Source organism: Paroedura picta, chromosome 8 (assembly GCF_049243985.1).
Source record: "Paroedura picta isolate Pp20150507F chromosome 8, Ppicta_v3.0, whole genome shotgun sequence".
Taxonomy (NCBI): domain Eukaryota; kingdom Metazoa; phylum Chordata; class Lepidosauria; order Squamata; family Gekkonidae; genus Paroedura; species Paroedura picta.
In genome coordinates, this window is record NC_135376.1 from 81,857,397 (window position 1) to 81,874,237 (window position 16,841).

At 44.8% G+C, this 16,841-nt stretch overlaps 1 protein-coding gene across 12 annotated transcripts in view; it reads left to right on the plus strand.

The window, feature by feature from the left end:
- Positions 1-16,841, plus strand: part of GRID1 (glutamate ionotropic receptor delta type subunit 1) — a 982,837-nt gene that overhangs the window by 431,154 nt on the left and 534,842 nt on the right. For all 12 annotated transcript variants that reach the window (XR_013233727.1, XM_077350620.1, XM_077350625.1 and 9 more), the window contains one exon: positions 133-417. Coding sequence is in view for 11 of the 12 variants with exons in the window: in XM_077350620.1 (XP_077206735.1) it covers positions 133-417 (285 nt within the window). In the remaining variant the exon portion in view is untranslated. The remainder of the gene's footprint in view (positions 1-132; positions 418-16,841) is intronic.

A 16,841-nucleotide genomic window follows, 5' to 3' on the forward strand; every position in this document is an offset into this window, starting at 1 on the left:
GCCAACATCTGTCTTGTTGTCATGGCTGGCTGGATCCAAGCTGATCAGTCCCTGCTGGGAACCTGTGAATTGACTGGCTCCTGGACTGTGTCTTCCTTGATTCTCATATATCCTTTTTCTTGTCTTCCTCAGCCTGTGACTTGATGACCCTGGGGATATTAGCCTTAGTGACATCCACTGGATGTGCCTCCGCCAACGCCCTGCAGTCCTTGACAGACGCCATGCACATCCCTCACCTCTTTGTGCAGCGCAACACAGGTGGATCCCCACGGACAGCTTGCCACCTCAACCCCAGCCTGGAGGAGGAGGAATACACTCTAGCAGCCAGGCCTCCAGTCCGCCTAAATGACGTGATGCTGAAGCTGGTCACCGAGCTGCGATGGCAGAAATTTATCGTCTTCTATGACAGCGATTACGGTAAGCGCAGTGGGTCATTTCTGAAACTGGACTCGGATCCTGTTGAATGATCTGCTTGTTTCTGCTGAAGATGGTCTTCTGGTGTCTGCCAGTGCTTTGTTGTGGGGTTTTGTGTTGCCAGGGGGGGAAATGTTTAGAACCGACCCACTTTTCTCACTTTCCTTTGAGCAAAAGGTTGCTGTGAGAACTAATTTTCAGCCCGACTGCAAGTTGCTAAGCAACACCTTATCAAGACAGCTGAAGTTTGATTCATCTCACTTTTTTTCCCCCCAGTAAAATATTAATAAACTGTTGACACTGATTGGCAGAGTTCATCTAGCGCTTGCGAGGCAGCACGCAACAAGAGCTTCTAAACCACAGGTCTCTGTGACTGGCTTCTTTGCAAAGCTCTGCATGCTTTGCTGTAGAAATTAATTTTCCATACATCCGCGTGTATATTTCCTTTATCTCTTTCGCCCTGTTCCACCATCCCAGTCGCAGCAGCCATTTTGGATTAGCATTTCTCCTGCATCTTGGCTATACTTTGTGTGAAACATTTCTTTCTGGCATTAAACCTAAGCCAAGGATAGATGTCCATTTCTGTGTCTGATGAGCTTGAAGGGCAGAGATATCGCAACCAATGTCTGTCGGTAATCAAAGCAAAGGTCTTTTACATTGCCCTACTGAAAACATGAGCAAGGCCCTCTTCTCACCTCGCTGCAGCAGTGTGAGAGCTCCTTTCCCACACTACAAAGCCCATGAAGTGGCTGGAGAATGACCCAGTCAGAAGAGAATGATACAATCACAAGTCTTTATACATGTGCTTGATGGGCACCTCTCACATGGTTGCATGATTTGCGTGCACCTATTTCAGATGGGAGGCCCATTCTGTGCAAGATCTGGGGAGGAAGGGTTTGGAGTGAAGAGGAGGAAGAAAAAGTCCAATGAAGGTCAAGAAGGATTGGTAGCTTCAGGTTGGGAAATACCAGGAGATTTTGAGGGTGGAGCCTGAGAAGGTCAGGGCTTAGGGATTTCAATGGAGCATAATGCTCTATAGCCCAACTTCCAAAGAGGCCGTCTTTTCCAGGCAAACTTATCTCTGTTGCCTGGAGATCATTTTTAATATGGGGAGATCTCCGACCACCACTTGGAGGCTGATAAAGCTAAAGGAAATACAATGGGCAAAATATAAAAAGTAAAACCAATTAACCCAATGTATAGGTACAAAGGATCCTGTAAACTTGTTACATTCATCATAATACAAACGAACGCCACAACTAAAGTATCTGTGCCATTAACACAAATTTTTTTTCGTTTTTTTCCACGAGTATAAATCCTAGTAAACAGAGCCAAGAGCCATAAAAAGAATATAATCTTATCATGGTGGTTCTCGGGGGATAGCCCGGAAACTCCCAACTGTAGTATTTAGTTGTATCATATTATGTCATTAGTTTATAAAAATGTATGGTGAATGAAGCAGAAGTTCACTATATCCTTTGTGCCTATAAATTAGGATAATTGATTTCAACACCTGGAGACTGGCAGCACTAAGGTCAAAGTCGGGCAAGGGACCAATCCCAGGAGTCTTTTTTGGAACAGTAGACTCAGGAATGATGATAGGAACAGATGTGCTTTTTAGAATGAAGAGCAGGCATGGGTGTCATCGGATGGGAATCTGGGAGACCCAGATTCAGATCCACGCTCTGCCATTGAAGCTTGTAGGGTGATCCTAGTCTAATCACCCACTCTCCAGGTAATTAGCCTAGGGGAGCAGGGAATGGGCAAGTAAATATCTACTCTAAGTTATCCTTCTGTCGGCCTCCCTCTATGGAGCTAAACATACCACCTTTTTTATCCTCACAATAATCTTGCAAGGTAAGTTAGACTGCAGTCAGGCTAGGGCAACCAGCAGCCTTCCTGGCAGAGTGGAATATGAAGCCAGGTCTTCCACATCATGCCCTATCCTCCTGGCCACTACAAAACACCATTTCTAGTTGTAATTGAATTCTAGAACTCAGTAGACTGAAGTTGGAAAGGATTTGTAAATACACATACTTTGATGTAGGTTCCCATCCAAGTATTCTGTTTTATATTGACTTGCATAAGGGGCAGTTCTCTGGTTCCAATAAGACATGCACACACAAATTCTTTGTTGGTATATAACAGGCTACAGCTTTATAAACCAAAACATACGGGCAGTGTTGGCATGGCAGTGAACATATACGTTATAAGTAATCATCTGGCTACTATTATTCCCCACTACAGTGGCTTCCATAGATCCTGCAGCAGTTCCCAACTGAGAACGTAGGATCCCGCTGCCACTGTAGCCCCTAACCAGGGAAGTGTCCCATGAGATGCCAGACCACCTCTGGACCCATCCCCAGGACTCTTGAGTCTGCAAGTCCCCTTGCCTTTCCAGCCGGGTCAGCAAACTCTTGCCAGTCACCAACTCTTTACAGAGGCCCTTTGCTGGGAAGTCTGCCAACCCGCCAACCCACAAGCTGTGACAATACAAGCATGAACAGACTAACCCTACTATGGCTCTTTACCTCAGCAAACCCTGACCTAATGAGTGGGAGGGTGGGTTCTTTGTTTGGCAAAAGAGGCTGAACAGAGCACACAGCTCCTTGAAAGGATGTTGCCCGCTCTGCCCCTCATGAATGGCCAGACACATGTTGCACTTTGCCTCTGCATTCCACCCACCCATCCGCTCCCGTGTGCCTTTCCCTGCCCACTCCCTTGTCACATCAGTGGCATCCACGGGTAAGTTTTGCAGACTCAGGTTAAAATTCTTCCTTAATGCATGTCATTAGCAATCCTCTGCTGTTTGTTCCCTGAAGGGTTCAAAGAACAGTATAAAATGTAAATAGAAGGAAATAACAAAAACAAGCACCCGATCCTGACTCTTATGGGTATGCACATCCAAAGCTGCAGTGGGGTATAATGCTGTACCCACCTTATAAGCAGCAGGCATTTTCCCCAGGGGAACTGATCTCTCTTGCCTGGAGATGAGCTGTAATTTGGACGGGGGGAGGGGGGTCCCCAAGTCCAACCTGGAGTCTCGCATTCCTACTTCTGCTGTTTCTTGGAAGGTCAGAATGCATTCACAGCTTCAGTTGGGGCACGGTATACATGTGTGTGAGCGAGAATTTTCATTGCTGGAAAGCCGGTGTATGAAAATGTACCCAGAAAGGGCTTTCTCTGTTGCCGACACTGCAGGCAACCAAGTCTGCTGGCTTTCACCTTGGTGATTGAACAGCCCGTCATCTGGGCAGGGGGCCTGGTGCTAGTTCGTAGAGCCCTAGGTACCCGTAGTACTGCCCAGAAAATTCCATTTATAGAAGTCATTGTCGAAGGAAGTCTATTGCTGCCTTCCTAGGGAGCTAATTCGAGATGCCTGGCCCTGACAGTCTGTTTCAATAAACGACACACAGCTTTGGTTTTAACTCTCCTCTGTTAGTGAGGCGGTGCCCCTGGGTGAGAACGGAAATGTGGCTTTGCTTGGTTTTAAATCTGTGTAAACGTGTTGAGCTTATGAATATGCTGGAAGCACAAACCTGGAGTGGTTATTCATTTGTTCTACTATACTTAGAAGGGCTTTTCTATACTTAGAAGGGTGAAATAAAGTAGTTCTCCCCACCCCCAATGGAGCTGTCATTGGAAAATGTATAAGGGGGTTTAAATACAATGCTTGTGGATCCAAAGCTAGTTTCAAGAAGTTGTGTGGATGTTCCAAGCAAACAGATTGTCCTCCTTTAAAGCTAAACACTGGGCACAGTTTTGTAAAAGTCAATTGTTGATTATTCTGTGTTTTAATGATTATAGTTATATTGCACTTTCTAGACCATCTTCTGCTAATGTCACTGCCTTTTATGCACCGTTCTTCTTTCTCTGGGGAATTTTGTTCAGTTTTTTTCCTCTATATAGTCTGCAGTTGGAACTCTGCCCAGGAGAGCCTAGCCAAGCCTGTGGGGAGAGGTTATCCCAAAGACCCACATAACAAGGCAATGGGGGGAGACAGTGAAGCCAGGACTGGGTGTCAGTGCATGTATGTGCACAGCCAAACACTGCCACTGAATAAGTTTTGACTTAATAAAAGCCGGGGGTGTGCTCACTTATTGCTTTACTTATATCCCTATTCTTCCTTTTCGAAAGCTTCGAGTGGTTCACCTGGGCCTGCCCATGATCTATCATCCAGGTCTACCCCCACTTTGCTTCAACAATGCTACACCAGCAGGTCTTCTCAGACCATTCAGTTCTGTTTCTTTCCCCCTCCACATGCTTACATTCAGATCTCACACAGCAGAGCACTGGTCAGATGGGCAACAGCGTGAATTAAGCTCCCGACGATTGACACATTCTGGCCTCATTGTATGTATTTTTTTTGTACTTTTGTAGCTGTTGTGAATAGGAAGAACACAGACACACAAATTGCTTTGCCCGTCCCAGGTTGGTTATGCTGTCAGGATTTTGTTAGGGCAATTGACTTCTCGTTGAATGAATTTGATCTTGACACCATTGTACAAATTATATTATCTTTTTCATATGCATTCTCAGAGTGTTCGCTCTTTGTTTTTGTTTTGGTGGCTTTAGCATCACTATGTGTAATTGGGATGCTTAAATTAAGTGGTGATTTTGTTTATTCCCATTTAGTGTTTTGTTGTTGTTGTTTTTGGATTATTTTTACTAATACATTATGGAGTGTCATGCTGAAAATGTAATTAAACTCAGCATTTTCTCACCAAAATTACAAAATATAGGATAATTTGACTACTTCGATTTTAATGAAAGTAAAGCAGATAAATTCACGATGCAAATTCACTACAGGAAAGAAATGTTCCTGTCATGGCATAGGATGCCAGAGTGAATCTTTAAACCGCTCCTGTGGAGCGGTATAAATAAAAGAGTAAGGGCTAAAGGGGAGGAGAAAGGGTGGGCTCTGTCCGTGATATCTATCATCCCAACCCCCTGCCCAGTGTACATACACACAGGGTTTTTTTGCTGGCTTACCCCCCCCCCCAATACACTCACAATACTTGCTATTGTGCTTTAGTCACAATAAACAATTATCTGTTTCTGTTTCAAAATGTGGTTCCCATGAATTCTATTATAATTCTTTGGAAAAAAAAAAGTTCCCAGCCTTTTTGACATGGAGATATAAGGAGAAATGTGGCTGGCAGTTTTTGTCCAGATTGCATAGAAAGGGAAAATGGAATGATAGCTGGAGCAGGGAAGGGCAGGAATTCAGTGCTTCTTCAGAAAACTCCCCATGTAGAAGAAGAAAGCAAATAAGCAAATTACTGCTATGTGCTGGCAGCCAGAATTTGACTAATATTTCATGTATCAGTTGATCCCATCTTTTTCAATTGGTCTATTGCAGGGGTTCCCAAAGTGGTGCTTGTGGTGCCTGCTGAAACCTTTTCTGGGCCATGGGCATCTTAAGAGAGTGATCCGGATTAGGTGGGGATTGACCAATTAAAAGGCATCCTGTTAAACAGAGCTTCTGCCTGTGATGTTGGAGAGATGCTATTAGGGTTATACATGAACTCACTCTCTGGCATTTTAGAGTAGACTCTACCTCCTGTGGCAGCCATTTTGTGATTGGCTCCACCTTCTGTGGCAGCCATTTTGTGATTGCAAACACCACCCTGTGTCAGAATTCAAAGGTGTCTCAAGAATAAAAAAAAGTTAGGGATTCTTTTCTACTGAGCAATGCTACAGCGACACCCCTATTAAGCACTGGCTTCCAGATAGGGTTGCCCATTCCAGGTTGAGAAGTAGCTAAAGGTTTTGGGGGAGGAGCCTGGGGAGGGTGGCATTTAGGGAGGGGAGGGACCTCAGTGGGATACAACGCCAAAGAATCCAACGTTCCAAACCAGAAATTTCCCCCAAGTGAACTGATCTCTATTGCTGTGACATCAGTTTTAATCCCAAGAGATCTCTAGATACCACCTGGAGGTTGGCAACCATATGTCCAGGCAAGTAAAATTTAACTTACAGAATACTTGATTATATAAGCAATCTGCAATGTCAATTGTGCTCTGAACCAGTGTGTGTCTCTCTTTAAAATCCCCATAACCAAGGGGGCATATTTCAAAGGCTTCCTCAGTATTAACATACACTATAAATACAGAGAGAGGGGGGGGTATTATCTGGTTAGTTTAAATTCAGGACTGCAGCGTTATTAGACAGAACAATTTACTTAACACTCAGGAACCAGGAAATGACAATGTTAATTGCCTTCAAATGTAAGATCATAATTCAGTTTATTCTGAAAATACATTTTGATCTTTTAAAGAGCATACTTTGTAATGGACTCTGCGGAGATGAATATCCAGGTCACTCACTATGAATACAGGGCCACTAAAACATAATAACGAACCAGTGTACAAAGGTGAAATCGCATCTTCTCTGCACCAGTCTGGTTTTATGGCATTTTTGCCAAATCACACATGAAATGGCAAATATTGAAAAGAGTTCTCAGCAGAACTGTCGGATTTCATGGAGCATGAAAACGAATGTTCATTCTGATTGGGGTCAGAGAAGCAAAATTGAGCCTGTTCATTTATTTGGGGATTTTTATGCTACCACTCACAGTGGTACTATTTTGGGGCAGTTTATATATAAAATCTAATACAATAAGCAATTACTTAAAATACTAAAACAATTTAAACCAGTTAATGCCCTTCAATTATCATTGTTGTACCAGTGACAGTAACGACATGTGGCCAATTTAATATTAGATATTAGACTGAAGGAACCGGAAGGAAAAGGGAAGAGGAGAGCAGAAGGGGTCGGGAGGGAGCATTGATGAGTGAGTGGGATGCAAGGTTGGAAATACTGGGCTGAAGGATCAAACAAGGAATGAATGCCAAAGCTTCTAAAGTTGGGCGTTTGCTGGGACCCCCAAAGGGCAAAGTTTCCCATTAAACACTGGACTCATGATACCCAGGAGGTCTGGGCCCATTTGTCAGTATTTTGCCCAAATGCCGTCAAACTCTTGTTGCTTACAAAGCTGGAGAACTCTTGAAAGCCAGTATGTTGTACTGAATACCATTCAAATCCCCGTTCTGCCAAAAAGCTCAACTGACCAACGTTTGGCCAGTCCATGTCTCTTAGCTCAGCCCGCCTCAGAATGTTGTTGTGGAGATAAAATGTGGTGGTGGTGGTGGAGAAACCTTGGTGGCCATCTTGAACTCCTTGGAGGAAGACTGGGATAAAAATGTGAGGGCTTATAAATGACTTAAAGACACATGAAGCTGGCCTCCACTGAATCAGACCCTTGGTTCATCACAGTCCATATTGTCTATGCGGTGAATTTCCAGGGTCTTTCATATCACCTACTACCTCATCCTTTAAAATGCAGGTGCCAGGGATTGCCCTTCTGCATGCCAAGTAGATGCTTTGCTGCTGAGCTATGCCCCCTCCTTGCCGACTATGTAATCATATAGTTTGTGTTAAGACTTTGAACTCTCTGCAAACGAGAGCCGGCAGACCGTTGTAATGAGGTCCATCATTTTTGATTAAGAGGAGTCCAAAAGCCATCAATAAGCTTCTGGGATGCCCAGTTTGATTCCTGATAGATTCAGGTTGGTAGTCATGCTGCTGTGATGCAAGAGGACAAATTTGAGTCCAGTGGCATCTTGAAGAGCAAAGAGGTGCCACTGGATGTAAACTTTGCTCTACAGATTCCAGATGTGATATTTGCATAATTTAGGCCCCCTTTCTCCATGGCAGCTTGCAAAATGGGGAAAGGGGGAATGCAAATGATCAGAACAAACAGACGAATAAGCCAAACTAATCTCGGCTAGTTTGGGTTCTGCCTGGCTGACTACTTTCAAGGGCTCTTTGGCTCTCATTCTTTAGCTAAATACCTGCGGGAAGAAAAGGGAAAAGAAATCAGCCTAGATGGAATTTGGCTTCTTTTAGCCTGGCAGGATCTTTTTCATTTCCCACCCCACTTCCTCTGTACTTGTTTTATGCTCACACTAGGGGCCAAGCCCATTGCATTCAGTAGAGGGGGGGGAACTCTATGGATGGCCTCTCCCTCCCCCCAGGAGCTGGAAAGGCTGCAGGTTGGAGGCCCCCGGGAAGGGAACTCACCTCACCGGCAGGGGCAGCTCTCACGTTGCAGGGATCTGCAGCCTCCAAGCCTCAGAGGGAAGTGGAAGGAGGAGGGGGTGGTTAGGGATGGGCGACGGAAGGCAATTGGCTGGCCGCTGGACAGACAGGCAAGCTGGTTGGAGGAGGAGTCACTTGGGTGGAACAGCCACCCTGAGTGGGTGTTAAGTGCTACACTTAAGCCATGAGACGTGCTCCTCCTACAAGGCCTTGCCCGAGATATATATGTGGAACAGATGCTGAGAATAAAGCCATAATATCATTGCCAGGCATAAAATCTAGATTTTCAAGGGGAAATTGCCATTTCTAGTCCAATCCTTTGGTTGACCAGTTCAGAACTCTTTTATCAAGGAATCAGTTTGTTGGATGACAGCAAACATCACCAATGCTTAGTTTTTATAATGTAGTATTGAACACTTTCTCTGCTTTCTTTAATGACTCTGTTCTTATATGTTCTTATATGTATGTTCTTATGTTCTTATATGTATGTTCTTATATGTTCTTATAGGCTTTGAGTGGCTCACACTGATAGTCCAAATAAATTAAAAGGACCTAAAATCGCCAGTTTGGTGTAGTGGTTAGGAGTGCAGACTTCTAATCTGGCATGACGGGTTTGATTCTGCGCTCCCCCACATGCAGCCAGCTGGGTGACCTTGGGGCTCACTATGGCACTGATAAAACTGTTCTGACCGAGCAGTGATATCAGGGCTCTCTCAGCCTCACCCACCTCACAGGGTGTCTGTTGTGGGGAGAGGATAGGGAAGGGGAGTGTAAGCCGCTTTGAGCCTCCTTCGGGTAGAGAAAAGCGGCATATAAGAACCAACTCTTCTTGCGTAATATCAGGGCTCTCTCAGCCTCACCTACCCTCACAGGGTGTCTGTTGTGAGGAGAGGAAAGGGAAGGTGATTGTTAGCTGCTTTGAGACTCTTTCGGGTAGAGAAAAGCAGCATATAAGAACCAACTCTTCTTCTTCTTCTGGCTGATTCCCACATCTTACTTCCACACCCATTTCCCTGAAGGGGCATCTCACCACTTCTATGGAGCCTCAAAGCCTGAAAAAAACATTTCAGGGGTTCCTCCACAGTCAAAAGGTTGAAGAAGGTTGGTCTAACCTCATGAGGGGGTTACCAGTTGTGTGGGCTTGTCCCGATACAGAGCTTCTGGTAATATGAAAACTTATTTAAATACAAATATTTAATACATTTAGATTAGCTTGAATAGGGGGGGACTGCTAGGAACCCCAGTTTCTATAGTCTAAACTCCTAGAAAAGGGTGGCTCAGAAGATCTCGCTTACCTGCTAGACAGTTTTTCAAAGAGGAGTTAACTTCCAGTGATGAAAAAGGCAGGTGAGCAGTTTACTTACGTTGACAGCGGTCACTAGGAAACAGGATGCTGCCCAAGGGGATGACTTCATAAAGCCCTGGGCCAGTCAGAGATATGACACAAAGTGGGTGGGGCCAGAACCAGTTTTTTTCACAACATCTCCATGAGGATTGGAAAAGATTTATTCCTCATTTGTGTGCTTGTGGACTCTCTCATCTAAAAGGAGCAACAACTTGAGAGAGTAGAGATAGAAGGTTAATTGGGGAAATTCTTGGTTAATTCTTCTAAATATCAGCCCTACTGTATTTATATTTAATAACAATTGCAAAAACCTTAAAACTTCTGTTCTGGCCAATAATGTATCAGTCTTTTGTGAAGAAAGTAACATTGCCATATATTGTGTATAAAAGGTCTGTGTGATAAATCCTTTACAGTGTAATAAATAAACAGGGCACATTCAAATAAAAAATGTTCTAGAGCACCAAACTTGAAAACTAATGAAACTAATGAACCAGGAAAATGTGGTTTGCTTCATGACATGTTGTCAAGCGCAGAAAAAACTCCCAAACAAACTTCTATAGAAAGAAAGCTTTAATTGGAAGTAGCTCTGAACACTATAACATTCGAAGTCAAGACTGTTCGATATCAGAAGAGCAAGCAGTTATCAATACAATTATCCTGCCTAAACCCAAGCGTTCCCAAGGGAGGGGGGACCCTCTCACCCAGGTGCCATCCCGGGCTTCCTGCCAAGGTGTTGAAGTTAGCACGGCCTTGGTCAGGCCAGCGCCTTGGGCTAGCAGATAAGATGTTTACAGGAACACGGGCAACAATGTTTCACAGCAGGGAGGCTATGCAGTGTGAAAATGTAAGGATCAAAGAAGGGGAGAAATCAAAGGAAAACTACAGCCATAAGCATACTGGTTACATGGGAACATTCTAACAAGGACACAGCACTCCAAGATGGAGTCTCTTAGGTTCACTGAAACTCAAACATGGCAGAGAGCAGGGACTAATCCTGACACATGTTCAATTTTTGAAACATAAACAGTCATGAACTTTTAGGCATCAAATGAACTGGTACAGTTAGTGAGGTCCCCCCCCCATGTTCTAGAGACACCAAACTCACTGGAGATCTCTAACTGACCGTTTACGCACTGGAGGTTTCATGGCAGGCTGCAGGCTGGAGTTTTAGTCATGGCAGGTTGCCCCACTTCTTCCTGCACCCACATGGGGGAGCATTTGGCCTGGTGCATCTCATCCACCCCCGATTTGTGCTCCTGCAAGGGAGCTGGGGCAGTGAAGTTCCCAGTGCATAAACGGTCACTGACACTTCTCTACTGTCCCTCCAAGTTTGGTGAGAACTGGATTCACAGGATCTAAGTTATGACCTCCCAATGAAAGTGCCCCCCAAGAAAGGACTTTCTGGAGAAATTACAAGGCACAGGTTCAGGATGTCCCCCCCCCCAGGTATGGGGTTTCTCCTCTACTCTTGTGAGTTTCAAATTACTCTTTTCAGTAGAGATCCCCCCTACTTTTTTCAGAGGCCCTTTGTGTTCCAATTTATTACACAGAGCTTGCAAAATCCCCCTCCCATTGGGCTTGGATTTCTTGTGACACTGTGCTTTGAGATCAATCAGTACTTTTAAGTTGCATAGCTGTTGTGATGCTGGATTTTGCTGGGCATTCTGAACATGGAATTGGTTATGCTGGACTTGGAAGAACAACCCCGCCCTTTTCAGTTTGTATTGCAGGCCTTCTGTGGTGTTGACATTGTAGTAGTCTATGGAACAGCTGAGGAACAAGCCTGTGACATCAATCTCTTAGGGAAACTTGCTTTGAAGTTTGCTTTGAACTTTGGTAAATATCTTGCTTTAGCAGTCTGCCTAGAAATGCATCCATTCACGATCCACAACGAACCTCCATAATCAGGTTCCAAGTTCGTGGACAGTCTGCGTTGGTTGAACTTCCACAAACTTGACTTTGCGAAGTATGAATGAGTGAAAATTCATCACAAATTTATGATCCGGTTTGTGCCCATCCCCATTTATAGGTTGGAGGAGACTGGGACATTTTGCTGTTCACAACAAACAAACACAGTTGGTACCAATTGCTGTTGACAGCTTTTGTTCTTCTCAGTATTTCCTCTTCAGCGTTGGTGCAGCTGTCGAAAATCTGCCTGCTCTGTGACACATTTCCCTTGATTACCCCAGGGATGTACAATTTTAGATAAATGATTTGCATATGATGTCCTGGATAATAAATGGGCAAAACAAATCTTCCTTTGATCTCCATGTATACTTGCTCTCAGATATGGGCCTCTGGTCCCTTGGAATCTTTTTTTTTTTAATTACACCTCCAATTATTGCTTTGGATCGACACCTCTAATGTGAAACTTCATGTGTTTGAGGGAGTGCCACTGAGTTTATCCCTTCTATGGAGTTCCTGCACAGCACTGCCCCCTTGTGGTCTGGAAGGGCACAAGGGGGGTTGTTAACAACCCTTTACGTCTGGCTGAAACTTCTTCGGCTTTTGCAAGTGGGAGGTTGTGTTGAAGTGGCTGTGAATAGATTGTCTGGAATCGGAGTCCTGGAAAAGCCTTATCTAAACTTTGCATTCGGGGGAGCTTTAGAAATGATTCAGGGAAAATGGGGGGAAATATGTTTAATTTGTTAAGTAGTGAATGCATTTTTTAAATGCCATCAGTTATACAATCCTCCAGAGTTGTGTTTTCACAGTTTCCCAGCCAAATGTGGTGGTTATCAGACTTTTCCTGTTCCATTTTGCCGTTGTTGTTGTTTTGGCAGTGTCGTTTCCTCTGTTTGGAGCCACTTGCAATCGTACACGCCGTCTGCCATCAAAATACGTAAGCGACGGAAGGCATGTTCTGTTACAAGCGTGGGCTGTTCAGGTACCTGGTGGCAGACTTTGCAGGGAGCTTCAGGACGTGTTCTGCAAGAATTTGCATTAATAAAGTTTTAGTCAAGGCCTGGATTTTGTATTGGACCTCTTCACACAAACGCTTGAAACTCCAGCTTGCTCTCCTTTCCTCCTTTTCTTAGTCATGCCAATAAAGGTGTCTTGAGTCCTCCTCTTCTTCCATTTTTCTTTTTCCTTTTGCAAAACTTGAAAAGGCCAGGGATAACCTGGATTCATTTGGAAGCCAAGTAGTGGTGTTTGTGTGTGCCCTTTTCAGACAATCAGGTCCCCAGTAAAGGATGGAACCTGTTTGAGACTTTGTTAGTCAAGGGTCCATGTGTGGCACAAAGGACGTGTTCCAATTTACAATTATGCCCATCTAGACTTTGATGAGCCTTATGAGCCTCTTGTGGCGCAGAGTGGTAAGGCAGACGTCTGAAAGCTTTGCCCATGAGGCTGGGAGTTTGAGCCCAGCAGCCGGCTCAAGGTTGACTCAGCCTTCCATCCTTCCAAGGTCGGTAAAATGAGTACCCAGCTGCTTGCTGGGGGGTAAACAGTAATGACTGGGGAAGGCACTGGCAAACCACCCCGTATTGAGTCTGCCATGAAAACGCTAGAGTGAGTCACCCCAAGGGTCAGACATGACCCAGTGCTTGCACAGGGGATACCTTTACCTTTACCTTTAGACTTTGATGACGTTAAGCTGTTTCCAAGTACGTAGAATGCCAAAAAACAAAACAAAAAGGCTCCCTCTCACAATCCCTCACATTTGAACCAACCGTGTAACTGACAATAGAATCATCTCATTTTTGTGCATCTTTGATTGAATGAGACTGACACTGGACGGTAAATGTCTTGTTGCACATTGCAACTGAATTGCTGCCCTTAGACTGGGGTTCCCGAATATGGTGCCCACGGTAGCTCACCATGGGCTTTGAGAAAATAGGTGAGACCAGCTGGGCCTTTTTCCCAGCAGGGCTTCTGATTGACCACTAGAAAACTACAGTGCATGGATGTGCGTTACTGAAGGTAACCCGACTGTCTACAAGAAAATAAGTAATATGTTTATTTGAAAATGTGTCCAGTTAAAAAGAGCTTTTGTCTGAAAGGCTGGAGGGTTACCATTAGAACTTTGCATGCCTTCACTCCCTGACCTTTTGGTAGCTGGCCCCAACTTTTGTGGCAACTTTGTGGGCTGCTCCCACCACACTGTGTCAGAATTCCTTATGTGTTCACGGGCTCAAAAGGGTTGGGGACGCCAGCCTGAGATTTTTAAAAGGAGTGCAACCAATAGAAGTCTGGGTCTGACTTCTTTTCTGTTATTTTTTTTTTTGGGGGGGGATAGGAAATTGGCCAGCCACCCATCCTCTGAACTCTTGGATTGTATCTGTATATAACTGGGGTAGCCACCCTGTGGGCCTCCACGTTGGCAAGAGCTCATGATAACTTTAGCCTGAAGAGTCACAGATTGGCCACCCCGGTATATAACATAGTGCAAATGAAGTATCAACATTTCTGTTCTCTTGTTTGCCCCAAAATCATTTCATGATTGGTCCTGTCAAAAATCACAAACCAAACATTGCCTCTGGAAGCTTGTTGTGGGTTTGTTTCTCCTGTGATGCAACAAGGAGGCCAGGTCCATTGTTCTTTGCCTCTGCCTCCAATCAGCATGGTCCTCTGTGATGACCTCATCGGTCCTCTGTGATGATTTTTCTCTTCTCGTCAAAAAGCTCTTGACATATCTGAGATTGGCATCAGGGGGTCTCACATGCCAAGGGGATGAAATTGTGTTAAGAATTACTGGTAATACATCTAGTGTGCAGCTTTATAGGCACTTATGTTCTCCACTGTTCTCCCCCCCCCCCCATGTTAATTCAAACATGATGTCCCAGATGTTGGGTTGTTGACTTCTTATTTAGGCAGCTCCTTTATTGAGCAAGGCATTGGACTAGATGGCCTATATGGCCCCTTCCAACTCTATGATTCTGTTCATACTTCCTATTAGCACGAATAAGAAATCAATTTTGAGTGGGTAAGTCCATTTTAGGTGGAAGTTTCTGCCTTTGCGCTCCTCTGTTTTACCTTCGCAACAACTCTATGATGTAGGTTAGACTGAGAGAGGGTAATTAGCCCAGGGTCTAATACCCAGGTTGGGTATTTCCCAACCCAGATGCCACTGTCAGTGAGCTTCAGGATACAGCAGGGTTTGAACATGCCACTCACAGATGCTAGTTAACCAGTACACCAGACTGCCACCTCTCCATCCATCCTATTGGCTGGGTACCCATGAGAGGCTCAATAAAACTTGACAGGAAAGCTGGGATGTCTTGTACCAGGTGAGCCACAATATACTTTCATGTTGGGGCTGCCACTGTCTTCTGAACTTTGGAGGCCTTCTCTGTTCACTGGATTGTTGTTTGTGTTAAGGCTCTACATTGTCTCTTTAGACTTCGGAATAGGACTATAATAAAGTCAGAGAGAGAGAGAGAGAGAGAGAGAGAGAGAGAGAGAGAGAGAGAGAGAGAGAGGCTCAGCCACAGAGCTTCCTTTCCCTCTCTGCTCTGCCGCTATCTCTTTGATGTGCAGATTGTTACACTTAGGGAAACATCTTTCCTTCTGGTTTGGACACCATATCTGCACACCTTGTGCCTGTTCTCCTTTTTCCTTCTGGGGGCCATGCATCATGAGAGCAGGACATGGATTCCCACATTTCCATTCATTCTCGTTAATTAGGTAGGATGAGAAACCCACCTTCACTAGTCTGCCTAGAATGGAGTTCCTCACTATAAAAGAACTATTTGTTATTTTTATTTTTGCCTAAGCATGCACAGAACAAATGGTCTTTACTGTGTTGTTAGTTAGGATGCCAATCCCCAAGTGGGACCTGGGGATCCCCTGGAATTATAGCTCAACCCCAGACTATAAAGAGATGAGCTCCCCAGGAGAAAATGGCTGCTTTGAAGGGTGGACTCCATAACGTTATACATTACTGAGGTTACTTCCTGCTCCAGATCCCGCCCACTCCCAGATCTACCCAACAAAGTCCCCAGGTATTTCCCAATCCAGAGCTTGCAACTCTAGTTGTAAGCCATGTGCACTCTGCCAATGCAAGCAGAATTTCATAATAATCCCAACAGTTTGAAACTTTAGAAGGGCCGTGGTTCCTTTGGGTAGTCTTCAGCCAGCAGGAGGTTTACAGGTATACGGTCATGAAATAATCTAAATAAAATCCCTCCCCACGTTCCCTGTTTATGGAGAGTAAACTCACAACAGTTACTTTGTCTAGCACACATTTACTTAGCCCGGGCAGCTGTAATAAAAACATAATCTATGAAATACAGAGGGCCTTAGTTTTATGTTCCTCACTTAAAACAAACAGTGCTTTATGCCCCAAGTTGTCCCATTGGAGTCAGCAGTTCATGCCTTCCATTGCTGTAAATTCATGCCACTCCATTGATTTCACATGCTACCTGGGGGGCTTGTTGATTTACGCTTTCTGGGAACTGGAGTTGGCGTGAGTGGGCCATGCCGATTTGCTCCGTATGCAGTCTTTAGTGTGACTTCCGTGCATGCGGCCTGGCAGCTCCTCTGGAGCCTTGTTAGGAGAAGCTGTGTTGTTTATCACTGTAGCAGGAAGGCTCGTAGCTGGTCTGGATGTCACATGCATCATAGAGATTGGAATCCCAGTGGTGTTGGGACATCTCATTCAGGAGAATCTGTTGCTTGAGTTGGGGCCCTTAGCTCTGAGCATGAGAAGCCACCTCCTGTCCCCCAGTCCTCCTGTGATGACTGTCATATTTGGGGTTAGATTCAGGTGGATAGTCTTATTCAGGGGTAGTCAAACTGCAGCCCTCCAGATGTCCATGGACTACAATTCCCAGGAGCCCCTGCCAGCATTCGCTGGCAGGGGCTCCTGGGAATTGTAGTCCATGGACGTCTGGAGGGCCGCAGTTTGACTACCCCTGGTCTTATTGGTCTGAAGCAACAGGATAAAGTTTGAGTCCAGTGGCCCATTTAAGATCAACCAAGCTTAATTCTGGTACAAACATTTCTTCACATGTTTGTGTTCTGATGAAGTGTGATG